The sequence below is a fragment of the Protomyctophum parallelum genome, assembly GCF_964188405.1.
Source record: "Protomyctophum parallelum genome assembly, chromosome: 2".
NCBI classification, from domain to species: domain Eukaryota; kingdom Metazoa; phylum Chordata; class Actinopteri; order Myctophiformes; family Myctophidae; genus Protomyctophum; species Protomyctophum parallelum.
Genome location: NC_139699.1, coordinates 25,056,211 through 25,077,531, shown reverse-complemented (window position 1 = coordinate 25,077,531; position 21,321 = coordinate 25,056,211). Strand labels below are relative to the sequence as shown.

Genomic DNA, 21,321 nt, shown 5'->3' with positions numbered 1-21,321 from the left:
AACGATCTCCGTCAACACCGCCGAGCGAGGCGCTAGCCGAGCATGTCGCCGTGCCTAGAGTCGCGACGGCCACCAGAGCCGACTCTGCGCCATTCAAGTTGCGTACCGATAGGAACAGAAGAGTAAATATTAGTCCCCCCTACTTTCCATGCCCAGGACATGTCTGCACCGTCCTGCACGCGCTCCAAGTAGCCAAGCGCCTGGACGCTAGGGCATTTGAGCCAATAGGGAACTTAACAGCAGTGGCAACACAAACGTATGGAGAGGAATTCAGTGGCATAACGACTGAACTGGGAGAAAAACAGGGTAAAAATAATTGGCTACGTACTCTTAAAAAAGAAAACGATAAAGTTGCTGCTTGCTAAAATTTCTCAGCACTTTTTTACCTTGCATTATTCATGAAGGAGTCCTTCTGTTCCTCATTAAATAAATAGCACTTGTGTGTCTGATATTAATAGAGAGACTCCCTGACACCTCACCCTGTACTGTCCAGACGGATTTATCCACTGACTGAAGATCAATAGTATAATGGTTACATCACATCCTGTGGTCTGGGGCAAGAAAAATAAATAAATAATAATAATCAGCCCTGCTGAAGAAACTGATTCAACTCGGTTGCATAACGTTTTAAATCCTTGTATATGACCCCAAGCCAATGTAAGCGAGAAAGGTTAGGCTGACACAGACGGCCGTCTGAAACCAAAAGCTTTTCGTCTGCCTTCCTCTCTTCATGCCTGCTGATTCTTCTTGTTTATTTGCACATATTACAAAAACAGAAAATTGCATTAACCACTCTACAGCCCTAAAATGTATATTTCAAAATGATACAAACATGAAACATGAAATATAAACAATATGCAATATACAAGTTTGCAACGCATTGCGACGCAAAAATGTCGACATTTTAGGAAGTGTCATTTTAGAAAATGTTTGAAAATAATTGGTAATGTTTGGATATTGCTGAGAACTTTTTGGGATAATGATATGCCCAAAAGAGACGAAATCTTTAATGTGGTTAAGAGATCTGACAGTGAAAGAAACGCATGTGTGGGTGGGAAAGATTAGCTCATCATTATTCAATTCAACAACCGCTGTCTGTCAGTCAGTCCACTTCCGCATAGAGCAAAGCGCCTCCTCACAATGCCACAACGCACGGACAGCCTCACAGAACCTAGCGCCGCACAGCCCTGTCCTCCAACCTCAATCTGCCCTGCATTACACACGCCAAACATTATAACAATCATCTTAATTAAATTAATTAATTAACGCGTCACCAGTGTCACCAGTGAAATGCATGTTGGGCCGGACACTGCGCAACATTCCCCATGCTTATCTGTCGGGGACTCAGGGTGGCCAAATGGACTAATGGAGACGTTTTCTTAACCGCCTACCATTAGCACGCAACAACAACAGGGTTTAACTCAAGGGGCCAGTGAGGCACTCCAACGTTGAAGCGCTGGGCCCTAGTGGTAAGAGGAAGGACTGCAGGCGGACCCGTGGATACATGAAGAGGAAACCCCGTGCAGCTGGGCTTTAACATTGAGCGCTCGGTTGCACTTCCGCATTGGACCACCAAACTTTGGTGGTCCAATGCGGAAATGTGCCCAAAAAGGCGGAAATAGACTCTGTGCTCGGGTGCTTCAAAACGCCACTGAGCAACTTCCACTGACATGAATAGCGGAGGGGGCGGAGCTTCGCGCCAGATCAGTCTCTATCCTTTTAATACTCTATGGTTTAACTCCACCCGGACGGGGCATTTCCTTGGCAACAGTTACAATACTGTGCACTTTTATATCTGTTGGATCATAACATATGAATACTATAATCCGGGGAAGACAGATCCCGTGCCGTCGGAACAACACAATGACAAAAATACATAGACAGATGCAATGACCAACACTGGCTCAGTAGCTCACTAACAACACATTCCGAAATCACACAAAACATCTCATTCTTAACCTGATTATATAAAGAACAAACTACAACTTGCTTTGCAGCCAAAAAAGCAAACCTCCACGTTCACCGTTTAATAGCTTATATAATGTGATCTATTACATCACATTACCCAGTACCCACACTGAACATCATTTGCTGTTCATGTAATTAGAACGGGTAAGGACTAGTATCATAAATTTAAGTTACAATATCATTGATAAAATTCAATAATTGCCCAGTTCAGTGATGGTTGCCATGAATATTTGACAGTCAGCCTGAAGGTTTGTGCGTACGTCTGGCCGTCTATTTTCGGCTTTCTGTGTGTCTTGAATAAATGTCAGAGACAGTTCCCTGAAGTAAATATGTTCTGCCGCACATCAGCTTGTGCCTGAAAGGTTAACTGTTGATTTGAACAGCAGCCATGCGGCTCTGCTGGGGAGAGGCAGATGGATGGAGAGAGGGAAGAATAAAGAAAGGAAGTGAGAGGATGGGAGAAGGATAGAGGGAGGGAAGTATAGAGCAACAGAGAGGAGAGAGTGACACTTGACATTGAGTCTTTTTTTAGAACAGTGGTTTTCAACCAGTGGTCCAGTGAGCGGGTTCCAGGTGGTCCCCAGCTAAATGATTTTAGCTGGGGGGTTCCAGGTGGTCCCCAGCTAAATGATTTTAGCTGGGGGGTTCCAGGTGGTCCCCAGCTAAATGATTTTAGCTGGAATGATTTTAGCTGGGGGGTTCCAGGTGGTCTCCAGCTAAATGATTTTAGCTGGGGACCACCAACTCTAACAGCAGTTAATGGACCCTTATAGCTCTTTAACTCTTGAGAGTTTTAATTTTGCGCTCTCAAGGGTTAAATTATTTTTGGACAACTTAGTCTACAAGAAGTCTACACATTTAGACAATGTAGAATAATTGTTAATTCGATAGTTTGCCTGTTATCTCTCCTAATGGTACTACATGAATACAGCATGGAATTGTGGGAAAGAATTATGCAACAACAAAATATTAAAAATGTTGGTTCTGAGAGGCTAAGTCTCATCAAATGGTGGTCCGTGTCTCACATTCAGAATAAATAATGGACCTTGATATGAAAACCACTGTTTTAGAGGGAAGGAAGGCAGAGGAAGAGAGGAGAGAATGCAAAGAGAGGCTTAATGGTGTAAAGAGCTATCCCCAGTCCCCACCGAGCAACTTATAGATGTTTTAAAAATCGTTTAACTCAAGTGGATGGCAGAGTCCACACCACAACTATAACGACTATACTATAACTACCATAGTGGCCAACGATGTCGTTTGGATCAATTTCAGATAGATTTTTGTGAACGATAGAAATCTGACAGTCAATCGAAATCCACGAGAAAGACGTGCAAGCGCAATGGTTTTGTCATTATTATTAAAAGAATTGCGGAGACAAATCATGAATAGCTAACGCAACTCATACAGTACATAGGCTTGCTGGCATTATCTCAGGTAGATTCAGTACACCTACTGTATCTGATTCTGGCCTACTTATTATAATTAATAATCATTATATCAGGTAGCCTACACCTACTGTATCTGGCCTACTTATTATAATTAATAATCAGTGTCAGATGTATGTAGCCTATAGAGCGTCGCAGTCCTGGAGAGACCCGGAAAATAAATCCCTGTTCATTTTCCTCATAGACTTTTAAAGGTTTTATGACATTCATTTTCTTTTCTTTTTCTTTTTCTTTTTTCTTTTAGGTTTTATGACCTCAATTACACCCAAAAAACCTGAACTTTGAACATTCAGTGGATTTTCTGTGGTCTGAAGTTTTCTTTGGGGTTTTTTGGGCCTTTTGAGCTACAATGAAAACAGGCAACACAGTGAAACAGTGACATCTGCTGGCAAATCCCATTGACATATATGGGATTTGCAGTAAGTGATGTCACTTACTGCCGGCAAATCAGAGCACCTGTTTGAGCCAGAAAACCCCAGATCACAGAAAATCTACTGAATGTTAAAAGTTCATGTTTTTTGGGTGCAATTGAGATTAGAAAACCTAAAAAAAACAAGAACAATTCCAAAACCTTTTTCTTAATCCCTTTAAGAAAGTATTTATTTAAAGACGTTTACGCCGCGGACAAAGCCAACTCTTGTCGTGACAAATCATGACAATAAACACAATGTTTTGGGCCAAACAAAGAATTAGAAAGTAGAAAGAAATGGCAGGTTACAACACATTTTTTTGTTGTTTTTCTTCTTTGTAATTATTTGTTTGGTCCAAAATATTGTGTTTGTTGTCATGATTTGTCACAACAAGAGTTGGCTTCGTACGACGCTTATAAGGTCTTGAAATAAATACGTTTTGAAATATCTATGGGCAAAAATGCATTGGGAACTATTTCCTGGGTAGAGCAGGTCGTCCAAGAGGTAGAGCAGGTCGTCCAATGATATGTGGGTCGGCGGTTCGAATCCCGGCTGTCTACATGTCGAAGTGTCCTTGGGCAAGACACTGAACCCCAAATTGCTCCTGATGTGCTGGTTGGTACCTTGCATGGCTTCCACTGCAATCGGTGTATGAATGTGTGTGTGAATGGGTGAATGTAATGCACTATGTAAAGCGCCTTGGATAAAGGCGCTATATAAATGCACCATTTACCATTTAGATTATCATCGACAGGTGACATCCTATATAAACCATGCACCATGTCTCTGTGTGTGTGTCTGTGTGTGTGTGTGTACGTACGTGTGTACGTACGTCTGTAATCAACATAACCGTTCGCCCCACCTTCTTCAAGGACACACACGTTCCACATCCCCACAGGGAGTGCAGTGCTCGGTGTCGAGTCCCTTGGATAGCTGATTGTCCAGAACCAGCACAAAAGCCTCTGCCCGGCTCTAGACCTGATCACCCCTAATCCCAATATATCCATATATGGAACTGGCCTGTTCTGACATCACAATGATGGTTCTGACATCACAATGAAGTTCTGACATCTGCATAGACTCCATATTTGGGCATACCTGACAAAGAACTCCATATATGGGCACAGACATAATAACTGGGTGAGGCATGCATTTCCAACTTGCATCGTTCCAAGTCGGCGCACTGCTCTAGTGGTGTAAATTAGAAGAACTCCTGTTTAGATGCTTTACACAAAAATCATAGTCACATCACATCCATTTTGGCCCACTACTCTTTCAATATTATTCCTCCCACACTTATTGTACTTTCTCTTTGGCATCGCCAGACATAGTGTGCAGGAATTTGTAGGCATTATGCAAATGCAGGGGGGAATACCACATTATCTGGCTTCCTTTTAAAATGTAACATCTGCAACAAATAATTAATGTGGGTAGGTAGGTAGGTGTGTATTTCACAATGATTTTTTTATGATCTTTTGAGTTTGAACACAGCCAACCTTAGAGCAGTACAGAAAGTAATTGGATTGAATAATGATGGTTCCCTGAGGTTTGAGCTACCCGAGAGCTGCTTCTTTTAAAATGCCAAATAGGTGCTGAATGTTCCTCTCAGCAATACCTGTCTTCACTCATATGATCCCCCCTCTCCCCTGTGTGTGTGTGTGTGTGTGTGTGTGTGTGTGTGTGTGTGTGTGTGTGTGTGTGTGTGTGTGTGTGTGTGTGTGTGTGTGTGTGTGTGTGTGTGTGTGTGTGTGTGTGTGTGTGTGTGTGTGTGTCGGAGGAGAGAACGTTGGCCCTCAGGCTGTGTCATTATCATTCCTGGCCTTTCCTGTGCCTCTCATCTCCAATTGAGGCATTTCTCAGATGCTCCTTTGTATGAATAAACAAGGTAAATAGTTACATAATACTAAGAACATCCAGGTACAGCTTGAAGCATTGTACCTGAAGCTTGATGAAGCTTGGATACCATGGTAGACAATGACCACATCTGTCTAAACGTGTCTACATCTGAATCATGTTCTTAACATCTTTGGTTGTGAAAAAAACGGAACAAGAGAACAAGTAATCAAGAGTCTGTCTGTCTGCAATGGGGAGTTTATTCCACGGTTTGCGGGCCAGGAGGAAGAAGGCTCTGACATGTGGAGCATGGTCCACTGTTTGGGGGCCAGGAGGGAGAAGGCTCTGACATGTGGAGCATGGTCCACTGTTTGGGGGCCAGGAGGGAGAAGGCTCTGACATGTGGAGCATGGTCCACTGTTTGGAGGCCAGGAGGGAGAAGGCTCTGACATGTGGAGCATGGTCCAGACAGGGAGAAGGGTCTGACATGTGGAGCATGGTCCAGACAGGGAGAAGGGTCTGACATGTGGAGCATGGTCCAGACAGGGAGAAGGGTCTGACATGTGGAGCATGGTCCAGACAGGGAGAAGGGTCTGACATGTGGAGCATGGTCCAGACAGGAAGAAGGCTCTGACATGTGGAGCATGGTCTAGACAAGGAGAAGGGTCTGACATGTGGAGCATGGTCCAGAGTGTCGGGCGGCCAGGAGGGAGAAGGGTCTGACAAGTGGAGCATGGTCCAGACAGGGAGAAGGGTCTGACATGTGGAGCATGGTCTAGACAAGGAGAAGGGTCTGACATGTGGAGCATGGTCCAGACAAGGAGAAGGGTCTGACATGTGGAGCATGGTCCAGAGTGTCGGGCGGCCAGGAGGGAGAAGGGTCTGACATGTGGAGCATGGTCCAGAGTGGTCCAGAGTGGTCCAGAGTGTTGGGCGGCAGTAGCTCAGGTGTAGAGTAGCCGGTAGAGCGGCTGGTTGGGAAAACCATGAGGTTTCCAGTTCTATCCTGGGCTCCCCCAGAGTTAGGCCGGCAGAGTTAGGCCGTCCGGCCTTACGACGGCCTATTGACGGCCAGGCCGGCTTATCGACGGCCAGTCGATCCTTACGAAACAGCCGTCGAGCTATTTTGGATTTCGCTCTTGTTGGAGGTGTCAAAGTGTCCTTGAGCAAGACACTGAACTCCTAATTGCTCCCCATTTACCTCAATCTGAGCCCTAAATCGCGTGTGCGTGTGCAATTTTTTTGGATTTTCGATGACGTCACACCATGGCAGCCATCGTTGCCTAGCGACGGATGCTATGAACAGCTAACACACCCACATTCTGATTAATAGAAACCTGAGATTTAAGCTCAGAGATAGACGGTTTGCTGGAGGTGTGATGAGGACCTCGGTACACTTATTCATGTATTATGGGAGTGCCCTAGGGTACAGACGCTATGGTGTGCTATTCATGAGAATATAATGCAAATCACAAACCAGGATATTCCTTATACACCGGCTCTCTTTATTCTGGGTGATCCATCGCCACTAAAACACCTCCCTGCACCTCTAGCTGACTGGATTCAAACAGCATTAATGGTGGGCAGGAAGATAATTGTTAAGGAATGGAAGTCTGAGGTTTTACCTCCAGCACATGTATGGTTCACTCAGCTCGGTATTGTGGCTGCTTTGGAGAGGTTATCCTTTAAGATGAATAATCAGTTGGATAAATATGATCTGAAGTGGGACGTGTTCCTCAGTCATGTTGCAGGTCCCTTGGTGTGATCCATGGTCAGGCAATGCCCTCTTGATTGTTTATTGTATTACTACACATTATGATACGGTTGATGATGCTGCGTTTGGTCGTGTAAATAATGTAAACTATTTTCACATTTTAATTTGATTTTTCCTTTTTTTTTTTTTGTATTTGTATCTTTCCTATCTTAATTGTCTATCCATGAATACGTACTCTGCTGTTGTTGCTTGTGTTTGTATTGTAGGTTTTCTGTTTTATGTGTTTGTAAAAAATCTAAAATAAAGTACTGATCATACAAAAAAAAGAAACCTGAGATTTCTCGGGTTTGGCAAAGGAGTGTTTAAGCAATAAACCTGACACATCCCGGGTTTGGCATACATTTCTCACTGAAGATGACATCCAGACAGTGTATTACTACTTAATCAGCATGCTAAAATATGTTTTAATCTTAATCAGCATGCTAAAATATGTTTTAATCTTAATCAGCATGCTAAAATGTGTATCTGAAAACATTTTGGGTTAGAAATAAGCCACCTAGTAGCATACATGCTTTGCTGGATGTCTGTCTCTCACTTGTAAACAGACTCCACGACTCCATAGCCTGAAGGGTTGTGATGCTGTGATAGGTTCCGGGAAAAAAACGTTTCCGACTGAAACTTCTGTGGTGGTAAATAATGCCACAACAAGGAATATCCAGTTTACTGGCAGAATACAGTACAGTTCCAACAGGTTGGCACAATAAAAACACAGCAGTAGCCTACAGGTACTCTCTTATAACTCACTGTCTCTCACACACGCATATACACTAATATACAGTCTTTGGTTGGTCCGTGGTTCCCGGGCAGAGATGGAGGATCAAACAGCACGTGGAACAGACATAACACAGAACCTGTGAACCAATGGGAACACAACACACTACTGTACGTCCAGTAAACACACACACACACACACACACACACACACACACACACACACACACACACACACACACACACACACACACACACACACACACACACACACACACACACACACACACACACACAATAGGTCACAGGTAACACTAGCTGGGCATAGGCTGGCACTTGTTTCCACTCGTTGCAATACAATAACATCAGATTAATGAAAGAAAAGTCCAGAATTCTCCTTTTTATTACTATTTAAATGATTTATGATAAAATCAATCCTAAAAGTTTTCCAAGTAGAAAATAAGAAGCTCTCTGATCAAAAGGTAAAGGAAAAAGTAACCAAAGACATAGTGACACGGGAGTTAAACCACTTAGGTGAAGAAGAAAAAAGGGAAGGGCTGCAGTTGGCAAAACCAAACCAAACTTTCTTCCTAACCCAGCTGATCCTCACTAGCTCACTACAGCCGACATCAGCCGAAATAAAATAAACATAAGCTTACCTATCTGCACTAACCCATGGTCAAAATAAAACACACTCTGGCAGCCACCATTAGACCCAGTGTTCAGCTATTTATCTACATGTATGCCGAGATAATGGCTGAATGAAAGGAACGGGAACCAATGGTCCCTACTGATGCCAAAGCTGCTAAACAACTATCTCAAACTTGTTAACATTGATTCACATATTAACTTCAGAGCTAACTATCACATGACATGAGTTAATGTTACAACAGAGAGGCACAAAGATGGACTGTTCAGGTTAATGTAAATGACACCCACTTGGAATAGTTTGTCACAAAGTGGCTTTTCTATATTTTGAATTATGGATCAGGCATGCTTAATCGGCGGATAGAAATGGAATCAGTGACGAGAAGAGGCAGGACCAGCGAAACAAATTAAACAGAAGACTGTGTCGCAGCCAGGCACATGTGGGTGTTGATCTGTGAGGAATTCCCTTACCTCTGAAGAAGCAGATAATGGGGAAACAGACTGCACCATATTTATAACAAAATACAAAGCTGTTTAACGAAACCCAAGCTCATGTCTTATGCAGCCCCTGATCCTTAGGTCTGGGGCTTAAACCCCATTAAGCCTGTGCATTAAGATGCCCGTGCTTATGGGTTGTTATCCTTCCATAATCACTAGGAACTCATATCCCCAGTCACTACCATCCTAATCTGAATTCCCAGAAGCTACAACCCCTTCTGACCTCCAGTCCTACCTGAGCTAATCAAAATGTGATTACCTTTTCCACCACTGGTGATCAGAAGGATATTGTAATGCGGTAGATGAGACCAGGGAGGAACTGAACTTCAGCAGCATCTCCTACAGAATGTACAGTATTAATATAAACCCTATATTATAATGGGCTTAACACACATGCACCCACGCACGCGTGCTGGTGACGCCAGAATCCAGAACTGTACTAAATTATATTAGAGTAGCAGCGTATAAAAAGTAATGGACACAGTCAGAGCCACGGAGATGAAAAGAGTTGCGTCATCTCCGTTCACTCCAAGGGGCCAATTATTATTATTTTAGAGCAATGAAGGATCATGTAAAGAAAGAATATTCCTTTAATATAAAATGTTCAATAATTTATTGCCAAAACTAAGCCACAATTGATTTGGAATGTATTTATGTGTGCTCAGAGATTGTAATAAGAATGCAGAAGTAACGCTTGCCATCGAGCAAGTAGCAACCAGTAGTCAGACTCATCATTATAGTTCCAAACATTGAATCCTCAGAGTATAGTGTTTCTGACCCGCCGTTGACACAATTCTTTCTATCTCAACGGCTCTCAATGGATATAATGATATAGCACAGCAGTGACATCATCCTGTCTCTGTGCTCATTGACGCTCTTCTCTGCCCGTAGACAGGCAGTACACTGTCGACCACTGACGTAAAAAGAGATAGTTGGAGCGAGGTCTAGGTCTACCGAGAAGGCCCGATAGCGTTCAGAACCTGCCGTCAGAAGGGCATATAGCGCAGCTAGCACAGCTCGGCATGTCGCTTTGTGATGTCAAAATGTCACTGCCTCAGTTGGTGTGACACACCAGCCGTCACCCGTCTCCCTCTGGGGGGTGTTAAGCAGATGCATAGAGATCATGGAAGCACTGTCCTCATCACAGGAAAACTGCTACTGAAGATTCCATTTAGAATCTGAACAGGTTTATTGGCGGAATTAATTGCCATAATGACTAAATTGGGGAGAATGGGCAAAAAAAATCAATTGGCTACTCTTAAAAAGAAGGGGGGAAAAAACATGATAAATAGAATTACAAATATTATACAAAATAAAATAATAAATAGAAATGTATAATTAAGAAATACAATGATAGAGATTATTTCAGTGTCACTATAAAAAATGTGACATTGTGTCAATTAATGGCAGACGGTGTTGAGTGCTAATCACAAGCGGAATCATATTAAAATACCACATTGATTCTTAAATCACGGTTCAATATTTGCCTTAATCACACATTTTCCACAATAACAATGATCAATAAGTATGATCAGTAAGACAGGTCAACTTGTGTTGGCTAAGACATTGATGTGCCATTTATATCAGCTCACAAACAAATACAATGTCAGCTGTATTGATGATCCTCTAGCTAGCTAATCAAGGCAATGTTGGGTCATTAATAATTTAAAAAGCCTAAAAGGAATGACACTGTCAACTTGTTTGCTATTAGAGACACAATGAGAAATGCCTGACAGAAAATGATGTTGGCATGGCATGTTAAGACCACTTGCTTATTAGCTGCACTTGATCAGGGTGTTCCACATAATACAATATCTAGCTGGGAGTAAAATGGAAATAGTAGCCATTTACTTAGGTACTGTACTTAAAGGACCACTTCACCACTTTACAACTCATATAATTGGTCCTATAACTAATGTTCATGATAAAATACCATTTGTTTTCTACTCAGTCTGTGTCTCATAGGAGGGCTGTGGGCAGTTCAGAAACCCGTCCACCAGTGACATACGGTAATCGATGGGGAATCCAAGCTAATAGAATCTGCAGGCATTTAATTCCTGAAAAGTTGCAATGTGATAATGGAAGCCATCATTCTCACGTTAGTTACCGTGTGGAACTAACGGAACATCCAGACCCCCAGGAACGCGTGAGACACAGACCAAGTATATATATATTTTTTGTATTTTATCATGAACATTAGTGAGGACCAATTATATGAAGGTAGGTTAAAAAGTGGTGAAGTGGTTTTTAAGTAAAGTTTTGAGGTATTTGTAGTTTACTTGAGTATTTTCAATTTCTAATACTTTTACTTTCCCAATACTTTTACTACAGTACATCTCAGATCCAAATACTGTAATTTGACAGTTTGCATTGTGCAAAACACAATGCATCGCGATGTGACACCTTGCGAGCTTGTAGATCTGCCATTTTCAAAACATTTTAACACAATCTATGCCGAACTCGGGAAATCTCGAGGATAGGTATTACCGGTAAACATAATGACTGAGTGCTTTCTACTTTTGGTACCAATACTTTTGTACTTTTACTCATGTACATTTTTTATTCCAGACTTTTACTGTACTGTAACAGAGTATTTCTATACTGCAGTATTGATACTTTTACTGAAGTATAAAATTAGCATACTTTTTTCCACCACTGCCAGCCAGGGACCTGGGGCAGAGCCAGGCCAACGAAGTATGGCGGGTTAGTGAACCGGGGTCTTCCAAAACGGCTAAAACCAGGCTAGGTTGCCACCTGGTGTAACTCCCACTGCCACATGCCACTTCATAGTTGTGCCACATGGCAGCATGTCACCTGGCAATATGTAGTGGCAGGTGATACAGCCAGATACCACTTTGGAGCAGCATTCCAGTTATGCTATTAGGTTACGTGTGATTATCTTTCCCTACATCGCTTATCAAAAATGTTATTTAAAGTCATTGGCTGTATTCGTCGTTTGTGTATCCAATCGAGGGTAGTTGTGTACCACGGTGGTTACAGAACAAGTTAGATCATGAATCGATGTATTTTGTTTTTAACAGGGACCAATACTTCCCCCTCCATTTTTCACTCACCACCAAGAATTTGCAACGCATTGCATTTTGCTATAAAACTTCTGCTATTTTGGCGGAATGTAATGTTTGCCCCACAATAGGGACACAAATCTTAATAACCTGAATCACCAGTTCTCTGTACCTCCATGCCTTCTCTTTGCTGGACCCTGGTTCTGACAAGCTGGGTTGGCATTCTGTCAAAATCTGTGGCTTGAGGAAATTTGTGGTTCACTTCAAATGAAAAGGTAGTTCTGGAATGTTACGATAGTGTAGGTCCTTGCCATTACTTAACCATTCTGTGAAATGAATTGAATATAGCTGTTTTCTCCCTATCTTTTTTCGCTGTGTGCCCCAGTGGCGTATCTACAATAAGGCGAGGACAGGCCTGTCAAAAATTTCCAAATCCATTTCTGCCTGTCTAATTATCCATACACTGAGAACAAAGAGAGGACAAACACCAGACCTGAGAACTATTAGTGGGCAGCGGACTGGCCGCTGTGCGTAGAGCGTGACCCTCAATCACCCATTGGAATGCAAATGCAGCCTTTCAGCCTCTGTAGCCTTCATTGTCTGGCAGGTATATCTCTTTGAAAACCTTTAGTGCTTCTGACTTTGCATCCCAGTTCTTCTGTGTGTGTGTGTGTGTGTGTGTGTGTGTGTGTGTGTGTGTGTGTGTGTGTGTGTGTGTGTGTGTGTGTGTGTGTGTGTGTGTGTGTGTGTGTGTGTGTGTGTGTGTGTCAACACGCAGAGGTGACAGATCAGAATCACACACACACTCACACGCACGTGACAGTTTTGGTATGGAATGAACATAATTTAATAATTAGGCCTGCATCGCTTTGCCTAAAACACTGAATTATGAAAAGGACCGCAATTGGAAAAAGCCTGCCGCTGGCTCCCATTTGACATAAATTATCGCTGAATTCTGCGGATAAAGTTGGCAATGTACATATAACTACAGGCATTAATTACTACAGACATTAATATAGTCTACTGCATATGTACAATTATATAGCCTACATTTAACAAACAAGCTTGATTGACATTTGTAAATAGGTCAATACAAAAACTGCTACGAGGATGAAACCAGAAAAGCACTAAGGCTTCTTTACATCAGGTATAAAGTCAAACGAAAACGTGACAAACAACCGTATAGAAAAGTGGCAGAATAACTGGGAGGCGGAGGCGCGAGGGGTGCGCTGCCCGGAGCAGTGTACTAACCAGGCCTTCGCAGGGACAACGACGACACATCTTGCCTGCCCAAAATGTAATTCCTGGAAACGCTACTGGTGTGCCCAGATAAACTCCAGTATCTCCTCAACTTAGAATAATTCTATACGACACAATCCAAAGCAACTGCATTTGCCAGTACAGTTTGTCACGGTGTATTGCATAAGCAGAGATGTTGCTCATTGTGCCAGTTCAGCCCACATAGGCAATCTTGCTGCGCTGATTGGTCCGCTGCCATATAACCTCCAGGGTATATACCGTTTTTTTGGCCCTAGGCCAATAGGTGGAAATAGGGGACTGCCTAGAAAGAGCGGGACAGGATGTAAGTGTTGCATTGTGTCTGTGGTTGTCTGGTTGATTTATAATCCCATGTCCGGTACGTAAATACAAAACAAAATTGGTGAGGAGGCTGACTAGTGTGGTTACAGTACTCCTTTGTCTGCCACTTTACAATGGCCCAGGAGACCTGCAATGCCATTTGAAACATGGCTGAGGGTGTTCAAAAAGGTTAGGACCTATATTCGTGATTCATATGGAAGGAACCAGTTGGCCCGATACCTGAAAGCCAGAAACACACAGTGTCGAAACCGAGTATTTTCTATACCTTCCTTGACTGAAACAGACTCTTCTTATGAGACCCTCCAGAAAAATGCGAGCATAAATCTTTGATTATGCATCTTAAAATCAGGCTAAAAACCTTTTTCATTTTTTTATGAAATATGTGGGTTTTTCTGTGATTTAATGTGTGAAATTGTGAAATATGCAGAAATGGGCAAGATATGCGGGAGATTTTTAATTATACCACAGGTCGTTTCGAGGAAGCAATCTGATTGGTTGAAACAGCCTTCTAGCCTTGGGTCAAACCAGCACGATTCACCACCTAATCAAAACAAAGAATTCAGCTGCTCTGTTCTCCCAGAGCGCTAGCAAACATTTGTGGTCGTAGTGACTACATCTGCCATTAGTTTTAAGGGTAACTGTTGTATAATTGCAATATTACACTTGAGGGTGTGGTTTAACGTGATTATTGCCACTTCAGTGATGCTTGCGGAACTCGACTTCGTCTCGTTCCTGACCGCATCACTGTCGTGGCAATAATCACGTTAACCCATACCCTCTCGTGTAATATTGCTTAATTGTGACATATAGCTAAAAGTTGCAAAATATGCAGAAAGTTGTGAATTATGCTAAATATGCAAGAAGTTGCAAAATATGCAGGGTTTTACAGTGAAATATGTGGGAAGTTTGTACGATTATGCTCCCTTTTTGAAAATGTACCCCTGCATAATCTGCGCCATTTGGATTATTATGCTGTAAATTATGCGATTGCATGATTGCATGAACACATTTATCTGGAGGGTCTATCTTATGATCATACCGTGGGTCTGTGGCTGCTCTCCAAACACATTTTTTTTGTTCAGAAGGTAAATATTGCAGAGACATAAGCTTCGCAATTAGGCTCAGAGATAAATTGAGACTATGCACAATATGTCTGCGTCTGCTAGGTGGAAGATGCTACAAAACCAAATTGTGAAAAATGTCTTTCATTACATTAATCTATTGCATACGAGCTACTGACAACTGATTGCCAATTCATTGCCTTACACATTGCTATGCACGTGCGCACACATCTCACACACACACACACACACGCACACGCACACACGTCCTTGTAATCGCACCCCCCTTTCTCTCCTGCACTGTCAGTCCTTTCAAACAGATATATCCCTACCACCTGTAGTGTGTGCGTGTGTGCGTGCATGCGTGCGCGTGAGTGTTTGAGTGCGTGCACACAATGTGGATGCTAACCTTGCGTCAGTGAGTGCGTCTCCTCCTCCACTCGTCTCCGTTGCGACGTTCAAGTAAACACTTCCTTCTCAGCGCAGCGCAGCTACACATCCATACACCGGCATACTGTATACGTGTGAGTGTGTGTGTGTGTGTGTGCGCGTGTGTCCAGGTCTGTCCAACAGCTAGGTCAGGGACATCCTGTACTTGCTCTGTCTCTGCTCTGTCACAGCTGAGCTGAGAGGTGGAGAATGTATACGCTTAAGATTGCTCTGCCTAATGTCTCCGTCCTCCTCTTGTTCTTGTCCTCTGTTTATCCTCCCGTTGTCTGTCTGTCCACCTTTTGTCTTCTCATGATAGCGGCTGGATGCGCAGAGACAAGCGGCGGTGGACACGCCACACGTCAAACAGCCGTGTCTCTTGTGCGTGTCCTCTTCTCCTCTCCTTTGGCCGGTCTTTTCCCCGCTTTTTAACCGCTGGAGACATACATATTTAAGCCGTAAGCTCCCTGGGTTCCAACAGGCGCATGGCTCCGTTCATCTCTCCTCCACTGTCTAGTCTGTCCTTCTGTCTGTCCTTCTGTCAGTCCTCCTCTCATCCCCCTGACGATAACAGTTGGTTAGTTCTTAAGTTGCTGCGTGTGTGTGAAGCTGTGGGATGAATCGCTTCCGTTGAATTGTTGTGTCTCTCTCTCTCTCTCTCTCTCTCTCTCTCTCTCTCTCTCTCTCTCTCTCGTCTGCACCCACCGCTTTCCCCCTCCCTCTCCCTCTCCCCACTCCCACTGGTGTCCTTTCTCCTACTTGCAGCTGTACCGGCGGCAGACAGCGTCCAGCGTGGGAGCGATGGACCGGCGTCTGAGGCAGCAGGAGGAGGACTTCAGCGGGAGAGCAGCGTCCTATCAGAGAGAGATAGAACACCTCCACGCACTGCTCAGAGACGGACAGGACTCCCTGCAACTCCTGCTGCAGCACAAACGGTACAATGTGTGTGCGTGAGCACGTACGTGTGTGCGTGCGTGTGTGTGTGTGTGTGTGTGCGTGTGTGTGTGTGTGTGTGTGTGTGTGTGTATGTGAGGGAGACAGAGAGTGATGGAGAGAGCAGTGGAGTGTGTGTGTGTATGGAGTGCGTTGCGTGCGTGTCGTGCGTGCGTGCGTGGCATGCGTGTGTGCATGCGAGTGAGAGGAAGAGAGGCAGATATGCAGTGACACTGATAACACAAACCAATTACAGGCTACTGAGAGGAGAGAGAGTCAAAGGACTGGTGCTGCAGATAGACCCATTTGATGCTCTCCTCTTCCATGCGATCTCTCCAGGTCAGCAGTGTAAGCGGTACAACTTATATATATATATATATTATTTTTTTTCAAATGGCAGAAATGTGTGTATATATATATATATATATATATACACACATTTCTGCCATTTGAAAATAGCAGCACAATGTGTCGCGATATGACCCAATAAGACCTGAAGCAGTTTTCTGAAAAACTTGTTCATCGGTGCTTCTCAAACGTTTTCATGTCAAGGATCCCCAAAATGATTGTACTATCTGCTATTTTTTAACTACTTTATTGCTAAGTACGAACATATTCGTACCCCCGCTGCTAAGTACGAACATATTCGTACCCCCGCTGCTAAGTACGAACATGTTCGTACCTAAAGCTTTACACCAAATATGAAACCGTTTCGCCGAAAATCGCCTTTTAACATTGGCTCGGTTGCTAGGCAACACCTCAGTCACCCCTAACACCAGGATATTTGCACACAGCCCCATAGAGCTTCATTCAAAGTATAGGATCTTCTATGGCTATTATCTCTGAAACTACGAGCGCTGTCCATGGTGGTGATGATCCATCCAAGGTTCAGATGTGATTTTGTATCGCATCGCTTCCGACATGTTAACGTTTCTGGCGAAAGGTAAACAGCGTGGGCTAATGCTAATAAGCCGATCGTTACAATGGCGGCCTGCAAGCATGGAAACTGGAAATGAAAATGACCAAATATAGAGAAATAGCCCTGGCAAGGCTTAACTACACTCTGCTGCCACCTAGTGGTACAAAATGAACATGATGGTTAAAATCTAAAAGTTGTTATTTCCAACAAAACAAGTGCTCCATGGCTATACGGTAGTGAATCTTATTGCATGTGTTGTACAGTAAGCATAATATCCATAATATCTTATCCTTATGCAGAGATTAATAATAATAAAGACTGTTTTATTGTTGTAGACACCAAGACTACACAATATGATCACACATTGCACTGCAACATAACCTGCAGCATCACACAACTGAACACATAGCTGTGCTCTACACTGCCCTCTACTGGTAGAATGTATTTGTGAATCTGGAATGGCAACAAAACTATATTTTGCAACAACACTGCAATTAAGTTATAGTTACTGTACATACATTGCAGTCGCACCTAGGAACAATACTTCTACTTGGCCACTGGAAACTGCAAAGCACAACCACAGACTTATAATGTTGACCACTGGAAGCTGCCCAGTACAACCCCATTCTTCTACTGTTGACCACTACACAGCTTCTTGACTTCATGAACCACTTCACAAAGTTACGTGTTATGAGCTTGTAGATCTGCTATTTGTGCCTAACATACCCTCTTGCCGTCTCTCCCTGTTGCTCTCTTCTTTGTGTAGTGTTTCATTCCATCCGCCCTGCAGTCACAGCATCCTCAGTTCTCAGTATCGCCTCAGGAATGGCTCTCACCTCATGTTCTGGAGCTCGGCTTTCAGGAACTGCTTTTATTCCCCATAATACCTAAATACCCTAAATACAATACCTCCTCCTCTCCTCTCCTCTCCTCTCCTCTCCTCTCCTCTCCTCTCCTCTCCTCTCCTCTCCTCTCCTCTCCTCTCCTCTCCTCTCCTCTCCTCTCCTCTCCTCTCCTCTCCTCTCCTCTCCTCTCCTCTCAATCCAAGTAAATGGCTTAAATCCTAAATTAAACAAGATGCCTACCTGCTCACTCATTGTACAGCTTCTTCAGATTTCAACGTCTCTAAAGATTACAGTATAAATATTAAGTTTAGAATGGTGTGTGCGTTTAGAGCTAGGCTAATTGATGCATAGACAAGCTGTGAGCTTGAGTGTCTAGCATTATCATTGTACTATTTGTACCAACATAAAAGCAAAGCTTTATCAGATCTCACAGCCAAGCTACACCAGGCAATTTTGCGCATGTGCGTATGCGTTTACTGCGCACGTTTACTGCGCACGTTTACTGCGTGCGTACAGTGCGTTTGGATAGGACCAATATAATTATGTCAATGATACCAGCTACACCAGACGCACGGATACCGCGGGCCATCCTACGCGTGCTCTAAAAATAGGATTGGTTCTAATTTGTTTACGTGCGTATGCCCCCATGCGCGCGTATCTATATATCCTCCCGGAAGGTCCCGCACAAATCTGCCGCGCGCCACAGATCTGGTGTAGCCGGGGCATTTCGCACGCATACTTTGTGCGCGCAGTGCACTTACGTCAAACGCACACATGCCCAGTGTAGCTTGGCCGTCATTCATTTGACCATCTCTCATCCATCAAGCCACATGCGTGGGCATAGAATGAGGGTTTCTATATACAGTGGTTAGCCTTGAGGAATATATGACTTTCACTGAACCTTTTGAAAATGCTGATGTTCAGAATCACATTACAAGTAAGGTGGGTGAAAAACGTGGTTGTGCAGGGCGGGCTCATCATTGCAGTTAACCCTAGAACACTAAACATATTTCTTGTTACACCATCACTAAACACGGGTATATTTTACCCAATATAATTATATATTATCATCAAAATATATTGCAGTCCAGCAATACATGACAACTTGAGGTACTCTTCTTTAATATTTCATCATGACTTTTCACACAAAAAAACAATAACATATATTTCATGGGGGGGCGCCTATCATGGGGGGGCAAAATCGGTGAAAAACATGCATATTATTTTTTAAATTTTCCTAAAAAAAGATAAATGAAGTTGGGAACTTCTACTTCGGTCCACCCATTCCTAAGACATGTGAGATTGGTCCAGTGAAGAAATTAATATTTAAATAAATAATAGGTCATGAATGTTATGTACGTGTATAAATATAAAAAGGAGTCCACTTATGTTAAGCACACACACACACACTCATACTGTGTCAAACCGAGTCTATCAACAGATGGCTGATATTCTCTCATCTGGTGTTTTGGTGATGGGGTGGAAGTGCGCTGTCTAACACATTGGTCATAGGCATATGAGTCACCATTTTCACACTCATCATCTTTGTAGTGACAGCAAATGCCCTGTGAATGGGAGACGTGTCATCCCACTCCTATTCAGGACAGACATGTTTCATCACAGGATATGATGGTGATCACTCCGAATGTTTTTGTATTGATTTGCAGTGACAAGTGGACCATTCACTTGGGCCCTTTTCCCACCAAAATCAAGTTTGGTTCCAGAACCGGTTCCATTTAGGATCCTTGTGTGGGGAATTAAATCGTCAATTGCAGTTAGTTTCCCAAAATAACATTGGAAATAGAACCAATATGTAGGCTTTCAATCTATTGTGAATGGGTACAGAATATCTAAAGTGGATACGAGGCTGTGCTTTAGACACAACACATTTAGATAATTGGGTGAATCGCATCTGTATCTTCGATCTGTAGAATGTTGACAAGCCCACTGTGGTTCCCTGTTCAGGGCAAGTATTTCTTAGTTCCAGTTTCAAGACAACTTTTAGGGTTCGGAAACAAATATTTTCAGTTGAAACACAATGAACTGGATCTAAATCAGGCAGACAGAAAAGAAAGGAACCAGTCCCATGCCGGTGGAGAAGGTGTATGGGTGTAATCGGCAAGAGAATACATGTGGGGAAGATTGACTTATGTAGAACATAGCACTTTAGGATACTCCTAAAAAGACGTTTTTTTTAGTTTTTTTGTAGCATCCTAAAGTGAGTTGCAATCCCCCGCTTTGTTCTACTTTGTCTGTTTTAACAGTTTGGCTCAGCACCAATGACGGAGGATGTGTGTGTGCGCGTGCGTGTGCGCGTCCTCGCATGTCCCGATCAGGACAGGAGTCAAGCACAGTTGTTCCTGAGGGTTCACCCGTCCTGACCCCAATCAGTATGCTGCACGCAGGGGTAAAATGTTCAAGGTTCAACTTTATTGTCAGCAATACCAGTTACAGCGTAAATAGCATGTGAAATTCATTGTGCGTTAAAAACCCTATACAACAGCTACAGTCTAGTGTCAAATAATCATTCATCATTCATAAGTCTGATGGCGGAAAAGAAGAATGTGTTCCATAGTCTCTGTGTGCGGCTGGCGAGGCTGAGGAACCGGTTGCCTGGCCGCGGCCGCTTAGATGGTTCAAACAGGCTGTGGCTGGGATGATACACATCTTTAACAATCCGTTTTGCCTTGGCCACGCATCAGCTTTTGTATATTCCCTGGAGGGAGGGAAGCTCACCTCCAATTATACGCTGGGCTGCTTTCACTACCCTCTGTAGTGCCCTCTGCTGGTGGACAGTGCCGTTCCCGTACCACACGATGGTTCCACCCGTTAGGATGCTAACCTCAGGATACGGGGCCTACTCTAAACACCCATACACTCTAAACACCCATAGGGACAGACAGACGGACACACACACACACGCCAATTGAAGGAGCAGTGTGCAGTTGTGCACCACAATCAAAAACGGACCCAGTGTTCAGCACTGTCCTTGGTGCCGAGATCTGTCCTCATTGTTTGTTTGTTTGTTTTTTTGTTTGTTTTGCGCCACTGAACGATGATGAGGGGGTTTGCACTGTAACCCTTGAACTTGAACCAAAAAAATGGCCGCCGGTTCCCTGAAAACACTAACTAAGGTTCCAAGAACCTAGAACGGAACCAGTTCTTTAGAAGTTATTTTGGTGAAAAAGGGGCCTCTATGTAGTTGTCAATGGACTGTTCTTTCTG

At 43.3% G+C, this 21,321-nt stretch overlaps 1 protein-coding gene across 1 annotated transcript in view; it reads left to right on the top strand.

The window, feature by feature from the left end:
* Positions 1-21,321, top strand: part of cep89 (centrosomal protein 89) — a 116,504-nt gene that overhangs the window by 81,228 nt on the left and 13,955 nt on the right. Inside the window, exon 19 of the mRNA XM_083760042.1 lies at positions 16,165-16,334. Coding sequence (XP_083616168.1) covers positions 16,165-16,334 — 170 coding nt within the window. The remainder of the gene's footprint in view (positions 1-16,164; positions 16,335-21,321) is intronic.